At 37.8% G+C, this 23,376-nt stretch overlaps 3 protein-coding genes and 1 long non-coding RNA gene across 5 annotated transcripts; all 4 read right to left on the bottom strand.

Annotated features, from left to right (window-relative positions):
• Positions 1 to 1,585: 1,585 nt before the first annotated feature.
• Positions 1,586 to 12,771, bottom strand: LOC136280187 (uncharacterized). Its single transcript, XR_010717162.1, has 3 exons — positions 12,722 to 12,771; positions 12,258 to 12,385; positions 1,586 to 2,158 (listed from the first exon to the last, which is right to left on the bottom strand). It is a non-coding gene; the product is annotated as an uncharacterized lncRNA (long non-coding RNA).
• Positions 3,006 to 4,852, bottom strand: LOC131772974 (histamine H2 receptor). The gene has a single exon (XM_059088934.2). The coding sequence runs from the start codon at positions 4,584 to 4,586 to the stop codon at positions 3,477 to 3,479; it is 1,110 nt and encodes a 369-aa protein (XP_058944917.2). The 5' UTR covers positions 4,587 to 4,852; the 3' UTR covers positions 3,006 to 3,476.
• On the bottom strand, positions 9,862 to 11,002 carry LOC131772973 (beta-1 adrenergic receptor-like). The gene has a single exon (XM_059088933.2). The coding sequence runs from the start codon at positions 10,999 to 11,001 to the stop codon at positions 9,865 to 9,867; it is 1,137 nt and encodes a 378-aa protein (XP_058944916.2). The 5' UTR covers position 11,002; the 3' UTR covers positions 9,862 to 9,864.
• Positions 12,772 to 13,642: 871 nt separating the features above from the next.
• On the bottom strand, positions 13,643 to 22,887 carry LOC131772970 (D(1A) dopamine receptor-like). 2 transcript variants are annotated; one of them, XM_059088930.2, is made up of 2 exons: positions 22,772 to 22,887; positions 13,643 to 16,913 (listed from the first exon to the last, which is right to left on the bottom strand). In XM_059088930.2, the coding sequence occupies exon 2, from the start codon at positions 16,627 to 16,629 to the stop codon at positions 15,523 to 15,525; it is 1,107 nt and encodes a 368-aa protein (XP_058944913.1). In that variant the 5' UTR covers positions 16,630 to 16,913; positions 22,772 to 22,887; the 3' UTR covers positions 13,643 to 15,522. The 2 variants fall into 2 exon arrangements, with proteins under 2 accessions (XP_058944913.1, XP_058944912.1); XM_059088929.2 differs by lacking the exon at positions 22,772 to 22,887 and adding an exon at positions 21,208 to 21,670.
• Positions 22,888 to 23,376: the final 489 nt, after the last annotated feature.

Genomic DNA, 23,376 nt, shown 5'->3' with positions numbered 1-23,376 from the left:
GTGCGGCTCATTATACGCCGGTGTTTACCGTGGCCGTAACTTGTATGCTTCCGATTAGCGAACCAGTCATTGTCTAGCGAACAAATGGAGGGTTAGGGGTTGGAGAGGGTGGGGGGGGGGGGTTGGGGGGGGTTGGATGATTATGATGCGATTTTCAGGGGAGAACAGAGAATGGAGAGGGATGAGTTGTTGTTAACAGAGTATAAAGGGGGCACGATTGAAAATTGACTGCAATTAACTGCCAATAAGGGAGAGGATCTGGTAGATTTTAACGTAACACAACCAAAATGCTCCGACCCAACTTCACCCCACCCCACCCCAGGCGGGAAATAATGAACGGTCCCTACACGCGATTTAATAACTATACCTACACTGTCGCAACAAGGCCATGTTCAAAACTACCATAACTGAATGATAAGATACCCCAGAGTGGCTTGATTACAGTAACTCCTTGCAGTTAGGAAAGAAAAGGAAATTTTAAAATAAGGATTTCCTAAAACATGTGTACGAATAACTTCAAATTTTGATGGCCTAATCCTTTTAGACTAGCATCTAATTTCTCCTTACATTCTCACCCCCGAATCACACATTAACTCTTTAACTCCCAAGATCTGATTGATAATTCTTCCCTTTGGCTGTTACATATTTCATTATGAATAAGCTATGGGAATTTGGTTTTTTGATCAAGATAACAACTTCTGCCTGATATGTTTTGGTATTCTCACCACCCGTTTGTTTGATAACGTTTGGATATTATAGGGAGAAAGTACATGTTAATCACCCCTGGGAGCTAAAGGTTTAAGGTCATAAGAATAAAGGCAATTTTCAGCGACAAAAGAATCTCCTGATTGTTCAACAAATTCTCCTTGTCAGCACGTTGAGAAACTTAACGTATAGAAAGCAGGTGTTAATTTAATAAAACTTCGACACCTGTAATCTCCAATTAGGACCATAGTGTTTCAAAGTGCAGACGAAAACGAGTACAATAAACATTGCTACAAGTCCAGGTTTCAAGTTTCCGATTTGTAATTACAAGTGTAGTGCTAAAAGTGTAAAAGATGGTAGGGATCAAATTTAATAACACTTTTACAAGAGTCCAACTTGGATTTTTACCAGAGTCCAACTTGTAAATCACAAGTGCAAAATATAAGTCGCATGTCACTTGCAAACATTAAGTTAGACTCTGCAAAAGGACATTGGAACGTCACAGTATGCCATTTTCTGGTGAAGAGGAACTCGACAAGCTGCTGAGACGTCAAGTTATCCGCCAACCAAGGAATTTCCAAAAAAGCCGGCTTTTCGACATCGCAAATTCAAGGCAATTTCTAGAGAAGTTTCGTCTGCCTGTGCACGCCCTCGTCCACCTTTTAGAATTAGTAGGCCCGTGTTTGGAGCATAGAAACGACACTTAACAGATCTGCTGGACGCCGCAGATCTCGACAATGTCTACGAAGAGTTGGCTATCGGTGATGGAGAGGAACAAGTAGACAGAGGGGCGCAGTTGCTGTAGCACTTATTCCAGTGTGAGGATTGATACAAATTACGCTCAATTAAAAACTGCACCTGTTTCAATATCGTGCAAAATCAAGAAGCTATTTTTTATTCAATGACGATAATTATTACATTATATTGCACAAAGTACACATATACCTAACCCCCGAAGAAAAAAAGTAAGTGTACATGTGGGTCATAATTCTGATATTATCTATCACCAATAAAAGTACTCCTCCGACTATCAATAGCATTATTATATAATAAGTCTGGTAGATGTCCAAATGGTTATCAATATCATCATTTTAATTTGCATTTTAGATGCCGTTTAATCAAATTAAATTTTTTTAAGTCTTTTTGTCTCCAATCTCAGCTTATTTCTTTTTAGTTGGAGGTTTCTCTTAAGGCGCAGTATGTCGTCTTCTGTTGTCTTCTTGTCTGCAGTTACAATTGATGATCTCTCTTTAGCCATGAGAGCACCTTCCTTTCCAGCTGATGGCAAAGCTTCACGTCTGATTTTTGTTGGCGTTTGTGTTTCGGCGACTGCCTGTTTGAGTAATACTTGTAGTGAGCGGGCACCGTTACGTTACACTTACTTCTTCCGTTTCACCACTCTCAGTTTCTACGGTAGAAACTTGCACTTCATCAGTGTAACTTCCAACGTCACCTGTTACAATGAAATTGAACATAACAATAAATTTATTATCTCTGGGTTAGCGGTCGCTCCGTTTCGTCCGTGTTGGGAAAGGGTAAGTGTTGCAGGGTGGGGTTAAGGGTTTCTTTAAGATCTGAGTTGGTTTATAAAACTTTTACTCCAGTTTGGCAACATATGATAGTTCTTTCCCCTTGCATGAGTATAAAATGACGATAGTAGCATTCTCATTTCATTACCAACAGGACTTGCACGTTTAACAGGGTTGAATCATTTACATATGGATTATAATTATTTTAACTTCAACGCAAGGAGCTGTCGTGACAACGATCTCCAAATACAATATCCGAATCGTTGACCTTCACTGGCTCTATATTGGCGCTTTTACGACCTAAAACATCGAGGACAGTCTCATCTAGCTCAGTGAGCTCTCAACTCCCCACCCTCCCTCCTTGCAATAGTCTTGATTCGCTTATTTTTTTGAGTGTAAGTCTGCGAATGTTGGCTCATTAAATATTTCGGAGTGTTTTGACGCTGTCTATGTTTGCGCCAAGGCTGTTTTATTACGTGCAAATCTTTTCCCAGGCTGCTTGCTTTACTTTCTTCGTCACGGTCGACGAACATGGCACCAAAACTATCATTTCAGTTATGGGAAACTTTTACTGCCGGTTTGCATAACATGCTAAACGGCTCTTGACGAATAAAACAGAAAGCAAACGAAGCAAAGCCGCATGTATTGAGAGGACAGCAACAATTTTTAATCGCATGTGTAAAATCTACGGAATCTACAGTTGTAAGAGGGGTCATTGGGGTCAACCTTTAGCTGTAAAACAGCCAAGAAAAATTGGCCGTTAGTCGCAAAAAAATTTAATCGTGAAAATTTCCTCTAAAATCAACGAGAAAAATTATCATAAGCCGTAAAATCCATCATCCCATTGCGATCCTCTTGTAGTTCGTACTATTGTTATTTACACTTGTGTAATGACCCGAGATACACGTATAAATTCTGGTGAGGAATATTGTTTTATTAAATATTGATATTTACAAGTCGGACTTTACCCATGTACATTACTCGTGTAAAAACTTCCAGTATATTTTCCTTATCAAATTGACCCCAGTATGGAGAATATGCATGCTGATGTTAGGGTGTAAAAAGTTCACTTTTCAGTTCAATCAAAGTTCGAGCGCAAAACTTGTTCAAAATACTGTCACGTTCTGCTGATTTGCAGTTTATAACATGTTACTAGTTCTGCTTGGTAAACAAAGAATATTAACCAGATTTGAAAAAGGAATATTTGAATCTTGCCAGGTTTGGATGCTAAAAAAACATACGTCACTTCTTCAATTTTATCGATTGGAGACGTACTTCTCTGCTCTCCTCCTCTGGAATCTGGGAATTGCTGGTGCTTTGTGAAAAAGTGGAACGTCGACGTACTGTACCCAGTGAATTAAATTTACCCAGTGTGGTCGACCTAAGTAGCTTCCGATATACAGATTGAAATCTCTTGTTACGGAAGGCAAACAGAAAGGGGTTGAGCGCCGAGTTAAGGTATCCTAACATAAGAAGAACCAAGTAGAGTTCAAAGGGATATGGGTCCCATGTATCACCGATTAGGTTAGCGATAATGCTGAAGTAGGTGAAAGGCTGCCAGCAGAGAAACATGACAACTACAAACATGGATGTCGTTTTGGCTGCTTTCATGTTCCTTGAGTACATCTTGTTATCTTCTTTAGTGGGCTTAAAGGTTGACGGCAAGCCCCCTCTTTTGTTAACGTTGTGGTGCTTGCGAGCGATGAGGTAAATGAGGATGTAAAACACACATGTGAGAAGGAGCGGAAAGATGAAATTCATGATAGAAGTGAGAAGGTTGTAGACAATGGTATAAGGTACCGAACAGGTACCTTTGTAAATTGGCTCGACACTTCTATCTCGCCATCCCATGATCGGAAGGAGTGCCCACACAATGCAGTAAGACCAAACAACAGCGATAACAATCAAAGATCTTCGTTGAGTGATAAATTGCGAGCGTCGAAATCGACCGAGTGGATCCTTAAGGGTCTTATAACGATCCACGCTAATTGCCAGAAGGGTAAAGATCGATGTCGGTACAGTGATGAGGTAAACCGTCAGAAAGGTAATACACATCGTTTTGCCATGTTTCCACTTTCCGTTCAGAAAAAGTAATTCAATGTCAAATGGCACGGCAAGAGTTACGGTGAGAAGATCCGAGATTGCCAAAGACAGGAGAAGGAGGTTTGTTGGGTTATTACGGAGATTTCTGTTGGCAAGGATAGCGTAAGAGACCATCAGGTTGCCAATGATGGCTACTACCACGATGACAATATACAGAGAAGCGATTGGGTAAATGAAGAGCGGGGAGAAACCGAAGAAAGGTTCTTGAATTTGAAGACCGCTGGAGTTGTGATCAGAAGAGTTGTTCATCCTGAGTAATGTTAAGCGTTTCCGCGGCCTCTGCAAATGTTATTGAACCTTGAAAGGGAGCCAACGATTGAGAGTGTGTAGATGAAAATCTCCGGAAACTGAACTTTGGTGTGGTGTTCGCTGAAGCGAATGAGTGTTGCAGTACCAAAACAATCTTTTTATGTATGCATTCGATAGCATTTACCTGACGAAGAGACAAATATCTGTTATATTACCCGAGAAGTCTTAGTGAATTTGATTAATCGTTTTAAAAGAGGTAAGCGTCTTAATCCTGACCAATATCTCCGGCATATTTTGAGTTACTGCTGTTTTCTGCAACTGAAGCTCAATATTTCTTTAAGATATAGTGTTTGGCAATTTAATTTTATCATCACTACCGCTGGGTGTTTAGAAATAGAACTTCAGGAATCTTGGACAAATACGGATTTTTGAGGAGAAAATTCTAATTGATTAAGAGTAGTTTTTAAGAGGTCTGACAAGATAATGACCACGCACGATTTATGATATTTCCTGATAAAATTTACAAAGTAACTAAAAGCATTTCGCGAACCTTGTTTACGGGAAACTGAACGCGGAATATTTTACCAGCGGCCTTAATGCATCAGACGGGTTTTGATTTTGGTGACTATCATCATTGCACAGACAAGATGAAGTAATATCGCTAAAACACAATCTTGAATACAAAGCGAATTATTGAGTAAAGGGTCAAGTGAGAGTACAAATGACAGCTACAACTGTTACAGTTGTTGCTACAGCTACACTGTTAAATTCTCTCGGAAGACTTACTCGAGTTTTGTTTCATGGACAGCAATTGCACGAAAGTAATTCACAAGATAACTCGGGAGTAGTCTCGACGTTTCATGGTTATTTTTGTCATTAAAACAATTTATGTGTTGCAATATTTCCTTCAAGTGTTGTTGAAATACGAAAGACAGAAATAAGTGGACTCATCCGGCGATGTTGATTTGTTCAAGAAGCTTTTACCAAAACATGAATTTAACAGCTAGAATGTCGTTCTGCCATCATAGCCGAATTGAAATTTCCATTGCATCCTTAGAAAAAATTTTAATCAGATATTTACACTCCAAAGTGCTGAACGAACTTATTTGACTGAGTGTAAGATTTAAGATTTCGTCGGGATTTCGTGTGTAGGATTGACCTTGAGCAGTGAATTGTGACTGTGACTGATATAAAACATATGTTGAAACAGAGAGAATCACTTCGAATTTCTTTGTCATTTTACTTCAGAATTCATCATATATATCGTAAACGAGAGAAGGATTGAAATTGTAAATGAATTACATTTTCACTAGCTTTTTTTTTTACTTATTAACGTAGTAGCGCATTTCAGCCAATCTTTAAAGATCTTCAAGACTCTGCGGACAGGAAAATGATATATTAAGTTGAGTGTCAAGTTGTAAAAATAGCGCGGTATTTGCACACTCATTTCTAGAGATTGTAAACGTTTTTCATGTCGCTAAGGGAACGATCTGTGTTCCAATATAGAGTTAAGAAGCCTTTTCGTTGTCAAGGAAAACTTTCTATTTATCTCAAAGTTCGGTACTTTACACTGTAAAAGCATTTCAGTTTGAGGAGCACTTGATATTGGTCAAGCTTAAATCGTAATCCATTGTTGTTGTGGCTTTTCACAAGATAGTCACTCACTCCTGTTGTCCGGCATCGCTTGTGCGTTAGAGACATTATTGAAGGTTCACTTAACCCAATTTGAACCATCTCTATCATTCTTAAGAAAGCTGCGGTCAAACTTAGATTTGTTTCAATAGGAATAAAAATAAAACAAGTACGATATTAGTAAATCGAATAAAAAAGATGGTAAGTTTTAAGTTCGGTAAGAGCTTAAAAGAATACATAAAGATGTTTTTCGTCTTGTCAAGAGCGTGGGACAAAAAAAGAAATCTGAGTCCCCATGAGGAATCGAACCTTAGAGCTCCGATGCTCTACCACTGAGCCACAGAGACTCTATGGTAAGCGAGGTCTATTACAAAGTTCGTGTTTGACACAGATCCTGCGTACCGCTAGGATCAGCAATGTCGATAGCGTCATGTTTGTAAATAGGATAAGAAGGATTGTAAGTTTTGAGCTCGGGGATCATTCCACGGATTTCAACCTCTTACGCATTCTCGAATGTTCCATGGTGGGATGCTGATTACAAAGAATTCTCCACAAAAGAAAATGATATCTATGGGCAACCACGTTGCTTGAAGGAGTAAAGTTTGCCCATTGTGTAATTCAAAGGGGAACCTCAAAAGATTCGCTTATATCGGCCTATCGTTTTGTAGATCGTTACCTGTATTTAACGAAAAGATTACATTTGGTGGATATACTATGTAACGTGATTAAAATGGAAATTGTTTCTTCTCCACGAGGTAAAGTAAGACGACGTTTTTGAGGCGTTTTCATGACAGCTCTTTTTTTAAATAATAATGGCACGGGTTTCTTTCTATTTATTCACTTTTTTTGACGTTAGAAAAACGCCTGCTTATCATGATCCCGGGAGATTTTTCGAATATTAGATATAAAGAAAGTCAAATTTAGTAAAAATGAAATATTGAAAACAATAAACAACAATATGTATATTGAATTATCACTTATTTATCTTCCCTAAGGAGAGTTCAGTGTCTACCTGCTTCTCCTGGTAAAACTCAGAGTTATGGTAAATTTGGCCTTCGTCATGTCTTTACTCTCCAATTATTTAGCGTTGATACCTTCAAAAAAACATTTAAACCAGGATATATTAACACTTATTTAATTAACCAAGGGGTCTGACACCAGTGGCGGAAATATACGTACAGGAAGGCTCTTGTGCGCAAAGCGTAGGAGTCCCATCGTCTTTTTTTGTAATTATGCAACAGGAATAATTACTGTTGCCGTTATTGATTGTGGTCTGCGTGGCTTTAAAAAACGTCAACACACTTCATTAATAAGATTAATTCCAGCTAATTCTGTCAAACAGTGATCATAATTAAGGTCCCGTGCACATTGCGTATCCATAAATAACTTAACAAGTCGAGTTTTATGATTGAGATATGTAAACATGAAAACGGTTTTCGCAGACAGCTAAAAAACGTAAATGAGAACTTTATGTATTTTCCAAATAATGTAAAATTTCAAAGTAGTATAGATGTTTTTAAGAGTATAGTTACGAAAGCTGTAGAAACTTTATCATGTTTACCGTTTTAGGCTCATAAAATCCATTAAAATATACATTCGACAAATATCTATGGAATTACATCCCACTGTTGGCATTTTTTATATAGGATCGAGGAGTGTACAAGGACTCGATGTGTTCATGGAAACGAGAAAATAAGCAGTTAAAGTATTTATTGACCTTTGGTGAATTCCTGATATAAATCAACTCAGTAAATGACCGACAGTTGTAACCCTGTCGACAACTGACGAGTACTCCGTACGTAAGTAGGTGGACCATGCGATTGAGAGCTAGGAAGTGGCTCGGGTGCAAATCTCAACTGAAGACTAAAATTTATCGTTGTCCCACATACATGAAAATTTTCAAACCTATCTCTCTTTCCTTATTTGTTCTTAGGCCAGAGGAAACATTTAAACAATGACAATTGTTTACCTCTCAAGATTTTAACAATTAGATTAAGACAGGGTCGTAATGAGGTCGAGATCGTGTAATAGTTTATGTAGGGCGAAGCACGGACAAACTATGTGTGAAAATCGAGGGCGATTAATCGAATTGTCTTGGAGTAAATTTAGCAGCCATCAAGCTGAACAACAAGTTGGGAAATTTTTTATATTTGAATCTCTTAGGACCGCGTACTTTTAGACTGTCTGCTTAACTCACCATTAATCACGGGATAGAGAGCGAGAAGGGTAGCTGATCAGATTGCAGGTCATGTCATCGAATTTTTGTTGCAGTGATAGCAATGAAGCTCGCGAAAAGATACCTAAAATATTTTTGTCTACATGGTCGAGGAGGCAGGCCGTAATGTCAGTGACCCGCCATTCCGCTCTCTCAGTGAAAGCCGCGTCGTGATGCAAGATTAAGAGGATGACCAGTTCTCTAAACAGGTAATTTTTAATGTTTGTGATTTATATGAACGTCACAGAAATACAGTTTGTTAATTTATGAGTTCCTTAGTATGTCACACAATGTCAACCATCAGTGCTTAGACTAAAAGTAATCCTCGTGAAAAACTGGCATTTAAAAGAACAACAAAAATTGCTGTGTGAAATATACAAAGATTCGCACCTAATTTCCTCCTAAAGAGGGAGATCGCTCAAAGTAATACACAAGAGCCAAACTGCGGAAAGGCTAAAACCCGCACTGGGGAGTCGCGAAAGCTTACTAACCCCATTTTAGAAGGTTAATGCTGTAGTTGTATGAGTATCATGATGAGGTCAATTTTTATGGTCTCTTTAACCTGTGTGTGGTCAGTTAGGCCTTGTTCTCTGACTTTTACAAACCCATGAAAATCCGAAAATCCCCAGAACAGTGTATGTTGTTTTTATAGATTGCAAACTTATGCTTTTCGCATGCACTGACTGCTAAGCTCAAAGAACAATAATTAGGAGCCAGTTATTGTTTATTGCCTGGGAGGGCGGATAATTTTTTTTGGGGAGAGGGGCGGGGGTCACATGGTCTTCAGGGGAAACGAAGAGGGATCTGTCTCCGCTCTACGAGTATAACTGGGGGAATAAATAAAATTGACTTCAAATTTACTGCCAACGAGAGAGGGCAAGATCATTAGAATTTTGCAGAGCCTTATCGGATAAGGTAAATTTTAGAATCTTTCATCCCCTCCCTCCCCCACACCAGATGACAAGTAAAAGACTGGCTCCTTGGCAGGATCGTCTGGAAAATAGGTTTTGTAACCGAATTTGGGTGATCGCACTGTGATCGGACTGTATCAACAGCTGCACCAGTTCAAGGAATTACGTGTTTAACCAAAACATTTTAAGCACTTGTAAGTGCACTCGCGGTGGCGATTTTTTGTCTTAGAATAATGACTATGAGCAAATGCATTTTATTTTCCCCGTCATGAAAAATGAGCGAATCACGCAGTGCCTATTTTAAAAATTTGTGCTTCATTATTGACTGACCAACTTATTCTGGATGACTATCGCAAGATATGACGTAATCTTCGACCAACCAGAACGCAACCATCTCTATAATCACTGATAATAAGCAATTACACCATGTAAAAGATAACGCCCTCCAATTGATATATTTGTCGGTTCTCTTGTCTTGTTTGCTAGTTAATGTGTGTAGATATCCGAAAAAAAATGCTAATCAGCAGTTCTGGAAGTTAAGTGTTATTGGACGTGATTGCACTGCTTGAAGTATAATACCTTCCTCCATTGAACATGGAATCTCAGAAGCGAGAGTCATCTGCGATATGGAAGAGACTCGCCGAGAGTCAGGACTGGGTTTTGGTTTGAGTACCATAATTGAACGCAGCATCTTGGAGTATATAAATTTGAAGCTTTTGCTTCGAAACGCGAAAAGGAAAGGGTTCAACGCAGAGCTCAGGTAACCCAACATTAGCAGGAATGGGTAGGTTTCCGGTGGTATGTGTTGCCGACAGTGTATACATACGAAATTGATTATGGTAAATGTGGAGTAAGGGACCCAACAGAAAAATGACACCCCTACAAACATAGATATAGTCTTTGCTGCTTTAAGGTTTCCTATATAATTGTTCGTCTCTTGAGTGAAAGTTAATTTGCCGCACTCACATCTGCGGGCGGTAGTTACGTTTTTATTTCGCACACTCGCAATGCGATAAATCTTGATGTAAATTCCGCAAGTTATAAGCAGAGGCAACAAAAAGTTGAGGAAACTTGTTACTGTTGTATAACTGCTAATGTATGGGAACCAACATCTTTTGTCATAGGCGAAAGATTCATAGTGGAAATCTCCCCAGTCAGTGTAAGGAATTGAAGCAAACAGAACGGTGTAAAACCATATCAAACAGTTGATCATCATGGCCTTTTTCCGTGTCATAAACCTTGTTTTACGAAACCGATTTAACGGGTCAGTTAGGTGGTTGTAACGGTCGACGCTGAGAACAAGAAGGGTCAGAATTGAGGTGGGTACAGCGATGTAAAAAACAGTACTCCATAGCTTGCACATAGTTTTACCGTAAAACCAGGTTCCTCGTAGGAAAAATTCTTCTGTTTGTAATGGAGTGACGGTAGTCACGGTAAGCAGATCAGAGAACGCCAGAGAGCATAGGAGGATTGTTGTGGGATTGCTTCGAAGGCTTTTGTCCACTAGGATCGCAAAGCAAACCATGATGTTCCCAATTACTGCCACCACTACAATGATTATATAAACGGTCAATACAGGAAACTTGAAGGCATCTGTAAATGAATAACTCCATTCATCACGGGCAACACTTGGATGTGATCCAGACGAGTTATTCATCTTCTGATTTGAGTATATCAATGATGTTTCTCCTTGCTGAGAGCTCACTTTCACTTCTTGGTCGAAAAAGAAGTTTTCTGCGTCGTCAAGTTGTAACCATATTCGCCGGAGTTTCAGAGAGAATCAAGTTGTTTTGCAAGTCTGCCTTCGGAATCAATTCCCATGAAAAATCAATACATATCAGATTCAATACACACTGAGGAGCATAACGAGATGACAGCGCTAAATCGTTCAAGATTATTAGCTGGTCATAGTTGACCCTAAAGTAACCAACTTTTGTTTCCTTGGAGTCACGTCTGCCGTATATTTTTAACCCGTTTAAAAATGTTGTATATTTGGGAGTTTGAAGGTTTGAATGATAGATCCTTTCCATAATCAAAATATTATGGATGCTATAACGATATTCTAGTATCTATTTTCTGAACTAATACCGATTTCCGCCCAGACAACATTGTGAATGAAATACCAAACGTCTACGTGTGATTGGAATTTCAGAGATGACTAAAATTCTCAAGAAAGAGAATAATTCGATTTCGCTCTTTCAAACCAACCGAGAGCTTAATAATCAAGCTTTTACTAAGCTAGAAAAAAATATTGATGTCCAAGTCTAATTAGATTTTCGAGACAATGAAGTATACTGACCCCGTTTTAAGTGATATTAGTGATACTGTCACGTATACCTTTTACTACAGACTGTGCTCAAGGAAAAGGAGAAAAAGAGGATATTTCTTCTCGACATTGGCTAACGAGGCAGAGGGCAGACATAATGGGAGCGAGTTAAAGCTATAAATTTGCAGGAAGAGCGGAAGATTGATGAATATACTCTTGCGTGTCACGAATATCGTTCAAGAAAACAAAATCGAGATTTACTGAGGCATTATTTATGCTAATCTGCAATCAACCTTCGCGAATATTGTCTTGAAGGCACAATCTCTGATCTCCCAAGATAATTTTACCGACCTATGGCTCAGCCCGTGTGAAAATCTTGTCAAAGCGGCTTTTGCGTCAAATTTGCGTTTCATTGTAAGTATCGCTTTCGTAAACGGTTGATGTCAGCGTTCCAAAAAATAGAAATAAAAAAAAATATGTATATATATAGGTGTGTATATATATATATATATATATATATATATATTTGGTCTGCTTTTCAATTGAATGCTATTATCATTAATATCATTATGGTCATTAATATAATTATCGTTATAATTATTGTTATCATCATTATGTTGCATAACATTACGTTGCATTATTATTACCTTCATTGTTGTTATTATTATTGCCCTCATTATTTCTATTCCAAGTGCTGAATGCCAAACATATGATGACACCGAGGCTTCATTATTTCCACAGCAAAATCTCTGTCCTTTAAACAACCATGCTGGTCCTTCGCAATAAAAAGCATTACGCATTAAAAGTTAAAGGGTTGACAGACCTTCCAGGAACTTTTAACTTACATTTAGGCTCCACCTGGACATCTTTCTTTCTGCAGTCACCTTGTGTCCTAGTTCTTGCTGTTTTCACGTTTTTTGGTTGCTATTTTCAATGATCTGCTATGTCAGATTCATCAATCGCTCTGACTAAGGCCTGACGCTCGAGACGTCAGCTTTTTAACTCTTTACGGTGGCCAATTTACGTTTTCAACTCAGTTACGTTTTCAACTCAGTTGTTACCTGCTATACTCTCCCACCGACGCAGCACTATAGTTTCTTTAGAAACTTACCCCTTTATTCCTTTGCCCGACAGCTTGGTTACCAATACTAACATCGTCGGGAAAAGGTATCTCGTCGACCAAAGTTACCCCGGCTGACCCAGACTATGTATTACAAATGTTTCGTCACCAGCCAGCTCTTGACCCCAGGGCAATTCTTTGTCGTTAAATGAATGGTCTTTTTTTTTTTAATAATTTATCAGCGAATCAAAACGTTGGCGCGTTTGAGTCTATTAACTTGGAAAAAGGGTTTTTCATTTTTCAAAATAAAAGGAGCAAGAATCAATAATCAAAATATCAAGCCATTATGCTATCATACAGTTTAAAAGCATCAACAATAACACTTGACAGGGTGCTTAAGGTTAACATGGGATTAAACTCTCTCATTAGTCTCAGTTCTGCCAGTTTAATTGAGGAAGTAAACAAAGAAAACTTTTTCCTTACAGGATCAACACATTTTTGAGTTGAGGGTGAAGAGAAGAAAGAAAAGTATCAACTTTGGGATATTGTTTACCTTAACCTCAAACCTGCGAACAGGTCCTTATAATTAGTACTGCAGGACGAGGGTTTCTTCGCTCGCGGGTAAGTTAAAGGCCATGCGCAAAGTTGGGGGTGTGACTGATAGCTATTAGTGATCTGGAGTGATCTTGCACTAATATTCAGTACCAGACCCCTAGCAGGCCTCGCGCTGGTTCACTTTTCTCCAGGCCTCCAACGAACGGTTCTGGCGGGCCAAATTAACAGTTAATTTATGGCAAATAGTGAGAATTTAAATCTAAATCTTGTGAGTAAAATTTGTCGCTTTCAAAAAGGACTTTGATCTGCGTTGTAATATAACGAAATGACAGCTTTCTTTAAGCTTTTCCCCATCTTTCTTCATCTCTGTTTTTATTCCCAAGACGCGTAGCCTGATATAAACAGTTATGATACATAATACAATACATGTATATGGCTGTGATAGTAGAACAATATACTTTTACGGTTAAGTACATATCCAAACTCGTTCAATGATTCAGTTTTTTCAGCATTGAAACTAGTCCTGAGTCAAGAAACTGTATGTACAACGACTACAACCACATCCCTGTACGTGATACTCTAAGTTTGTTAACTTGAAAGGGGCCTAGCACACAGGAGGTCTTTGTCCATAGACCTTAAAAAGATTGCAGTTTGTCGAAGAAAATCCACTGGTTGTTTGTCTTCAGTTCAGGTTAAAAAGCTGCCTATTTAAATTGATCAGCTTAACCCAATAATGCTATCGATTCCAAGCAATTAAAGCTAAGTTTCACCATAAACTAAATATAAATTGATGTATACACTATATATGCATTTGAGTTACAATAGTAGCTATTTAACACGGCTCTAAATGTTTTTTCTCGCTGCATATGGAGCGTGATTTCGATTTAAGCATCTCTTTACCTTAATGGTGTTAACTATTATAGTCGAGCTAAAAATACAGTTGCATCGTTTTCGTTCTGATTCTTTTTGCGCTTTGAGCTAATTATTGCGCACGAAATCCAATTTCTTTTTCTTCACATACCCGCTCCAACTTTCATTACTTGCTAATCACAAAAAATTGACATGAACTGAACAATGAGATTGTTGGTTTTGTCAACTGAGTTGATCAGTAATGTAAATCGGCGCCTGTAGAGAGTTTCTTAGGCTCAGACGAAGGGCTAACGCTCATAACGTCAGCTTTAGCAACTTTTCACTCTCCAATTCACATTACTATCTCAGTTGGTAAAATCAAACTACGTATCTTGTGATAAACCCCATCGATATAGCACCACAGTTTCTTTTGGAACTTACTAACTTCATGAATTGAGCTGTTTCTCATGATTAACCGATCGCTCTGCGGCAAACAATGCTAACTTTAATTTCTGTTATTTCACAGTATATTTAGCGTTCATCACCCTGTATATGGCTTTTTTAATTTCCTATAACGCGATAACAAACTTCAAACTTAAGCCTTTATGAAAATGAAATTTTAAGTCGCGAAATCGTGAAATCCCGCGCGGTTTCTTCTTAAATACGTTATAACCGCCTCAATAGCGCAAAAAATCAGCATTGTGAGCGAAATCCAATCTTAAATTCGGGGAATCTCAAATTTTTTCAATCGCGAGAAGCAGTCACAGCTAAGCCGTATCCGTTAGATCAATTTACTCCATCTCAAACTTCGAATTCAGTTTGAGTAAAACCTCGTTTGTTGACAAGCCGTAGTGATCATGATCGTTTCTAAGACTAACTTTTTAAAAATACGAATGTAACAACATACCTATATAACTAATCTAAGTAACCAGAAAATCTAGGAAATTTATATACCCCATGCAATTCCAGTTTCAGTACTTAATAATAATGTGGCAACTCTCCACTTTAACTTTGACAGATATATATGCCGGGTCATGAAAGTAAATAAATGGTTTAACCTTCTTCTTTTAGATTGGCAAGATAGGCATAACGGACAGCTAGAATTGACAACTGCAAATTAATGAAGTGCGCTTCAGCCAATCTTTTGTCAATTTCTGTAAAAATCCTTGTTTGTATATAAGGGAACAGTCATTTTTATATCGCTGGAGGGGGGGATTTGGGGGGTATTACATGGTTTTCAGGGGGGAATGGAAGGGAGATTAGTTGTCACTAACAGGGTATAAGGGAGTGGGGACTTTAGAAAATTGCATATAAGGGAAGGGGGTTTCAGAATATTACAGAGGCTATGTGGGGGGGGGGGGGGGAGATAAAATAAATACATTTTATCTTGACACTGAACCAAAATACTCCGAATGACACTAAACAATTTCGAAGCAGCATACAATTCTTCAATACTCCCGCTTCGGCCTCACCGATTGGAGACGAACATTCATATCTTGCGAATCTAGAACTTCGGAGCCGATCGTGCTTTGCGTCAGTGTCGAGCGGCTAATTTTTCTTTCGGGCTTAGAACGAGCTTTTAGTGATCTCACCATCAGCGAGTAGGTGGCCTTAAATCTGCGGTTACGGAATGCAAAAAGAAACGGATTGAGCGCCGAGTTTAGGTACCCAAACATTAACAAAACGATGCGAGCTTCATAGGGGATACTGCCCGTACATGACTCGCCGCAAATGAACGCGATAATACTGACCGATGAAAATGGCACCCAGCAACAGAAAAAAGCCCCCACAAAAATAGATATTGTCTTAGCTGCTCTTACATTTCTGGAATACACCTTTTTCTCTTCGGTGGAACGAAATTTTCGGCTGTCATCTCCTTCAACGTTCTTGTGATGAGTGGAAGCGATCATATAAATCTTAATATAGATTCCGCATGTTACCAATAGTGGCAAAATGAAATTCAGAACAGAAGTCAGAATGAAATAAACCCGGGTGAAAGGGAAATAACAAACTTTGTCGTGGACAAAATAGTCAGCTGTCCGCCAACCCATGACAGGAAGCAAAGCGCACAAAAAACTGTACAGCCAGATTATAAAGCAGATAAAGAAAGCTCTTTTCCGAGTCATGAATCTGCAACGTCTAAAACGATTTAGAGGATCACTGAGGCTTTTGTATCGATCCACGCTGACGGCCAATAGGGTCAAAATCGAGGTTGGTACGGTTATTAGGTACATCGTTATCCATGCTCTGCACATAATTTCTCCATGATTCCAAACCCACTGAAGACAGATCCCTTCTATATCAAATGGCAAAACCAGTGTGACTGTCAGGAGATCCGACAACGCCAGGGAGAAAATAAAGAGGTTCGTTGGATTGGTGCGCAAGTTTCTGTTGGCGAGTATAGCGTAACAAACTAGAAGATTTCCCACTGCAGCTACTGTTAATATAATTATATGACACGTCGCGACTGGATACACGAATCCTGGCATGAAATCAAAAGTTTGAATTTCCTCGTCGCTTGAGTTGAGTTTGTGCTGTGCGAGCGAGTTGTTCATTGCGTTACTTGTTAAAAAAATTAGAGAAGGGTTCAATTGAATTTCCCGGCTTCGTCCGTTCAGCTCTACGGGGTGACCGTCCTTATCTCGGTGTTTCCTCAGCCAAAATGAACAGTCTTTGTTATCCTTAGTCCATTAAGTGTCTTGTTGTGAGTCACTTGATTTCAAAAACAAGGTGCCTTTTTTCTAAGTACCGGAAAGTTACCAAGAGTGTTTTAAGACCTTACGAGACTGACTTGTCAAGACTGATTATAAATGAGAGATATTCTCCTCCTTAATTACCCCTAAAATGAAAAAAATATGAAGCACTTTGTCATTAAAGTCGGCAACAACAAGAGAAGGTTAATAGAATATGTTTATTTTAGTTCTTGATAAGAAGTAGAGAGGTTGGCTTAAGCTAGGCATAATCAGCTATAGAGGAAGCTAATTCGTGAATAGGAATGAATAATGCTAATAGGTTTCGCTTGCAGCATACAAGCTTTCCTCCCGTCTATGGTTCATTGATAAGTATCCGAATATTTTTCAATAGAATCGTAGCGCAAAGTTGTCCCGTAGATTCATTGCAAACACGAATGAGTACAAAAATTTTATAGGCAGAAAGTAACGCATTTGAAATTAAAAAAACCAATCTTTTGGAAAGGAGGCCAGAGTAAGGGAAGGCATTTTCATGAAATAATGTATTGTTCTAAAGATCTGGATGGGCGGCTAAAAAAAATAACCGATGCAAAAATTTGCGAGTTTTGGAAAGGTATAATTAACACATTTTGGTTCCACTTCATAGCAAAGCATATTTTGATTGATGTTGAATGCTACCTTTTTTAATGAAAGATTAAGTGTTTGAGACTTACAAGCCAACAAGTTCGAAGTTTTCCAATTAAACAGTAAGCTAGCAAATATATATCATATTGACAGAGAAAACAAGGAACCAACATATCGCAGTTTTTATTTAAAGTTTTTTCATTGTTGATAAGTTCATGATTACTTCCTTTAATAACTTAACAACTGTGTCTTTAATTGCGAGACGGAGTAATCTTTACGGGGAATAATTCTATTTTCGGTATTGCTTTTATTTTGAACTTGAATTCATATCGTGCACTCGTAGCCCTCTGAGTCGATCGTCAGACCGAAAAACTCCCTAAAGCACGCAACTCAACAAAAACAAATTTTAGGAACTAACGGTCTCTAATACAACCCACGTCACTTGAAGGTCCATTCTCATCGAATGACTTTCACCAATTCTCTCCTGGAGTCATGGCGTTCAAAGCTCAAAATATTAATCTTTGAATGAATATGATTATGTTTTGAATATACATATCGCAAAAACTTGCTATTGTGCCGGCTGATTATGTTGTATATTTCCTTTATACCTTCCTAGACGTTATTGTTTTCAATTCTGCAAGAAATAGCCATGCAGTTTATGAAGAAAATCTACCCTTCTGATGAGTAATCTTTACAGCGCGTTATCGCATGTTGTCGCCAAATACGCCTCCTGTGGCAACTAATTACTACAGGCGGATTAACTGAATCTCAGAGGTTTTCATTTCAGTGCTTGCGGGTTCGGCAATTCAGTGAGCTTAATGACATCCAAAGTTGTTATCAAATTGCCTTCCGAAATATTAAGTGAGTTTCATTGCGGATGAATTCGGCGAAAGATGTAAACATATCGAGTAATGCCCTTTCACTATTTTTACATAACAGGTTAGAATAAAAATATTGTGTTGTGATGCTTTCCTTCTTTTTTTTTTTTGCTAACAGAAATACCAGTGATTTCCTGGTTACACTGATACCTTCAGAGCGTGGGATCATTCTTAGATCCTTAACATTTCATGAAACAAGTATTATTTTACACCGTGTCTTTTACATCGCTCTATGTGTATTGAAAGAAAGACAATATTTCAACCAAAACAACTCCGTCTTGGCGCCGAATTCACTCAGTATTTCAGCTATCTTGCACAGCTTAAGGAAGTTCAAAGTTGCTCCGTTGCATTGTTACAGATCCAAAGGATCTATAGGTAAGAACAATGTGGACTGAGAAGCATAAAAAAAATTGATTGACCGATAAAACAACATAAATATTTTTCGATTTCTGGTAAGCGGAGATTTATGAACCGTTAAAGAAATTAGTTAAACTTAATTATAGCTGTTACACAAAGGATTGCATTAAATGTGATAAATTTTTGGGGAGAAATAAGCATTTGAATACGAAGACAACACATATACAGTGGGTTAGATATTCGATGTATTTGAAGTTGGAGGCTTTCGAGGAAGTGATCTCTATGTGAGAAAGAATATCATGTGAGAAAACAATATCATGGAACATAAAAGGATACCGAACGGGTAAAAAACCTCTTAAAAATATTAACGCCTGAAACATAAGCGATTAATACCACAATATAAGCACATTTTCTTACGTACATGATATTTACTATTTTCACATTAAATTTGAATTGTTGTTCAATTTCAAATCCAATGGAAAAAAGTGGTCGGTGTCGACCGTGAAAAATACCTCAAAAACTACTTTTTCCAAAATTATACTCAGTTCATTTAGTATGAATGAGAAGAGATAAGTGAGCCGAGTGCCTATATCTGCATTACAAGATGACTGAAAGCGTATATTTCCTTGGGGCTACCCAATGAGACAATATAACAAATCTCACAATAACTTAGTGTAATTAGAAGGCAAATGTGATCATGTTTCCATTTCAATTTTCCTTTCTGTATTATTGCTGTCGCATCTTTCATTCATTTCGTTCCCCAACAACTATCTTTAAAGTTGTTTTGGCCGCCAAAAAACAATGAAGAAAAAATGTCAATGATTTTTCCGCAAAAAGTTCAACGATAATGGATCTCAACCATACGCGGAAATCACAGAAACTAATGATTACAACGTACTGATAACTTTCAATTTCGCCCAAAATAAAGAAAGATGCATAAACACCAGTGTAATGTGACAAGAAAGAAAAAGATAATAACCCGAGCGAGTGCAATTCTTTTTCGCGTCGTTTCCTAAAACAAAATTTAGTGTGTCTATCAAATAAAATATTGCAACGACGATAATACACGACTGAGTGTATTGATGGGGGTGTGTTTCTTAATTCCTCCTTCCAGATGTTTATTCCAAGTGGAAAAAAAGTTCATGCAAAAACCGAAAATGCAGTATTTTGTTTTTAGCAACTTAACGTACGAGACCCCGTCAGAGAATGAAAAATTCGTCAACGTTTTTCAACACAAATTATGACCAATTCGTCTAATTTTTAATTCTACACTGTTACTTTGTATTCCTTCGTCAGATGCTTCTAAAATATATACTTTTTCAAATGGATAAAAGCTGAAAATACTAATCATGATGTATATGACATTGATATAAATAAGGTTTCTTCTTTGTTTCTAATAACAATTTCATCGATATCCGTTTTTTTTTAATACACCACGTGACGCGGAAATTTTAGATCAAAGACTTCCTTCAAGGACAAAACTAAAAAACTTTGAACATCTAAGTCATGCCTTTGGCTGCTCTAATGCTTGCCTTGAAGCGGTTGCATGGAAGATTGAAAACCTTTCCGTTAAACATCTTATTTCTACGTCAGATTGCCGCGGTCATCACGAGTGTATGAGTTTCAGCCCCTTGTGTAGTAAAGATATCACTAAGTTATCTTTACTGACTAGTTCATAAATTAACCATGGCTCTCCAGGTTTTCTTAAAGAAGTTGCAGTACATTACGTACTGAGAACTGTTTATGAATTCCAATTTGGTTTTTGAGGACCTCGGGGAATGTAAGGCGGAAGGAAGATTTTTTGCAAGATAACAAACCTTTAAATTTATGCAATGATCGGCGGTCTTTACCGCTCTGAAAAGGAGTATCACGGGAACATTTCTCCTCAGGAAATTTTGCCGCCAGCAAGTTAATGAAATTTACTCATACATTTCATCTTAATATTTACCGGCTTAATTTTGGAGTAAATGTTGTATCTATTTTGTTTTGCGACATTATTTTATCTTCTGGCAGAGCAAAAGCATCTATAGCTGTTATAGCTGTTCTCACCTCAAAATCGTCTGTTTAATTTCACGGTGTCTTCAACTTATTATAAACTGCGAGATTAGTACCACAATGTTCGAAAATTAGAAACCGATCATATAGATATGACATTATATGAAATTGATCTGAGTAACAAGAGTGGTCCGTCCTAAAATTGTTAGATCTGCCTCTATCTGTCGTTGAAGACTCCAATTTTTTCTAGTATAAATATGATCGTTGACTGTAGAGTTAGGATTGAAACTCTTAAGCAATGTATTTATGTAATATACACCAGATTTAAACAGGAACCCATTCATAATCAGTTATTTAAAAGCTTCGACAACAATTTTAAGAACACAATTTCATACATTTAAAATTAGTAGGTGTGTTGTGGGACTTACGTGTTTCAGTTGGTTCAAGAAAAAAATACATCAGGGTTTGAGCCAGGCCTCATCTTACGCAATAACGGTCACGGCGGAATTATAAGAGTTTGTATGGGCATATTTACGACCGCCCTCAGGAATAAAAAAAATACGTCAAATTCTCAAAAAAAATACCTCACCTTGCTTCCACAGAGCCCATTTGAGCGAGTTGTTCATTTCGAGGTTTTCAACGTACATAAGAAAAGCCCAAGGCTGAACACTTCATTTCCGAACGCCTGATCCGAGAAGCGAAAAAATCCAAGCTCAAAATGACCGGGCGGCCACAAATCTAACACAGAATCCAAGCACACATACTGTAGTTTCATTTCAATTCACTACAAACTCAATCTTCCCCGTGCAACCGACGCTAAGCCGCAGTTTGCTTCAAAAATTTCTAGTTTAGAGGTTTCTTACAGCCCGCGACCACATCAACCTTGACACACGACCGTTGAAACCCTACCTCCTTTTCAAACTGAGCCTCGCCGGGGACCACACCGTCAGTTATCATCAATAAATTGTTTTAGAACCACGAAGAGTTTTATCTCGGTACAGAAATTGCAAGCTAAAACAGAACGTGGAAAGTATATTTTCTTGCACGTTTAAAGTTCATTCTAAAGTCACGTTTCAGTCACACTTTACTGAACACGTACGTCTCATGCTCAACCAAGCGGTAGTCTAAAGCATAGTCATTGATCCTCTGTTTAAATATGACGAGAAAAAGAAATTTGACATCAATAACATGACTTTTCTTTTTTGCATCACTTTTCTTGTATTACAAGTCTTACAAGGATCAGGTAAAAAAATGTTTTTGTCGGCTTGCCTGTATGAATGTAAAAAAAGAAAATGTCGAATAAAAATTAATTTGTCTGTCCCCCTAAAAATGAAAATGTCCTCCAAAATTTTTGCTAAGGGGACAAATTGTCCCCCAGTGATCAAATACTAGCTCAAACCCTGTTAAATACATGACTGTTCAGCAGTGTCTAAATCAGGAAGTACTGAGTATGCAAACTGCAGCAAGGATAAGGAAGCAATGATGATCCATTTGAATTTCATGGCTAAATTGTTTCTCACTGGCCATTACCAATATCAAAAATTGTTATTCTGCAGGGAAATTTGACTACAGGTAAACTTGAAAAAAAAGTGATGAGGATACGAGAATTAAGAAGGAGTGCATGTATCATTATGGAAAGTATTTAAGAGTGAGTCCTTTCCGCCAACCATTTCAATTAATTCATGCGAACACCGAAAAGGTAATGAAACGATTAATATCCGTTAATCAACATAATTATTTAGAGAAGAATACTTTTGGCCGCAGCTTACTAAGAATGGTTGTAAAATTTGCTGATCAATCGATTAAAATTGGCGCAACTTCCAAGGTTTGTGGCGCACGGAGAGAGCGCTGGTGTTTGCGCATGTTCCTGTCCGAGAATAATAAATAATGTTTTGAACTTGCAAAGAGCGAACATGGAGAAAGAACTGTGAGCTGAAGACAGCAAATGCAGAAAAAATAAGCCTGAACAAGCAGTTTTCCCTTGAATGAAGCACCAAAGATTGAAATAATTCATGAAAACTACATATGTATAAAACCAAGTAAGCTAATAATTTTAAGGAAGTACGTTATCAGAATACTAGACAAAAAATTCGACCGAAGGCCAAAACCAGAGAAGATACAATTACCCCATGAAAACAATGAAGCAAACTTACTTTGTCGTGTGTCAGATTATTGTCAACAAGAACTTAACTTAGCCAGTTTTCGCCTTCTCGTAAGCTTGGTTCTACACCATGCAGTTTTAAAAACTTTCCTGAGATCTTATTCTATAATTGCACAAGACTGGAAAAATTTCGCGTTGCGTAATTGCGTCATGGTGTATTTCGGAGAACATTTGTTAACGGAAGAGATCGATAGACTAGCTTCTTTCTCTAAGGTTTTCGGTTTTAGTTTCAAAGAACTGTTGTTTTTAATAAAATATACTAAAATAGACATGTTATTGGACTGCATGGAAAGTAGCATTAAATTGGACACAAGATTAAGTAGTCTGAATATTCTGTTTACGCATCGCTTCCTGTAAGGAAAAACACGGCGGTCAAACAAGAGGAAATAATTATTTTCTCTTGGGTCAAATTAAATGTAAAGTGAATGTCAATAGACATATCTTCGTTTATTGTTTTTTGAAAAATGTTAATATTACTTGATGTATAGAGTCTTTGTGTTAAGCTGGGCAAAACACTCTCAAAACTGGATTTCCTTTCTTTTAAATATCGAAGTCTCTACGATTTTGAATAAAGATGAAGCAGCACGTTCACAATGC

This window comes from Pocillopora verrucosa, chromosome 4 (assembly GCF_036669915.1).
Source record: "Pocillopora verrucosa isolate sample1 chromosome 4, ASM3666991v2, whole genome shotgun sequence".
Lineage (NCBI taxonomy): Eukaryota > Metazoa > Cnidaria > Anthozoa > Scleractinia > Pocilloporidae > Pocillopora > Pocillopora verrucosa.
Note: the sequence above shows the minus strand (reverse complement) of the source record. Positions and strands in the feature narration are given on the sequence as shown.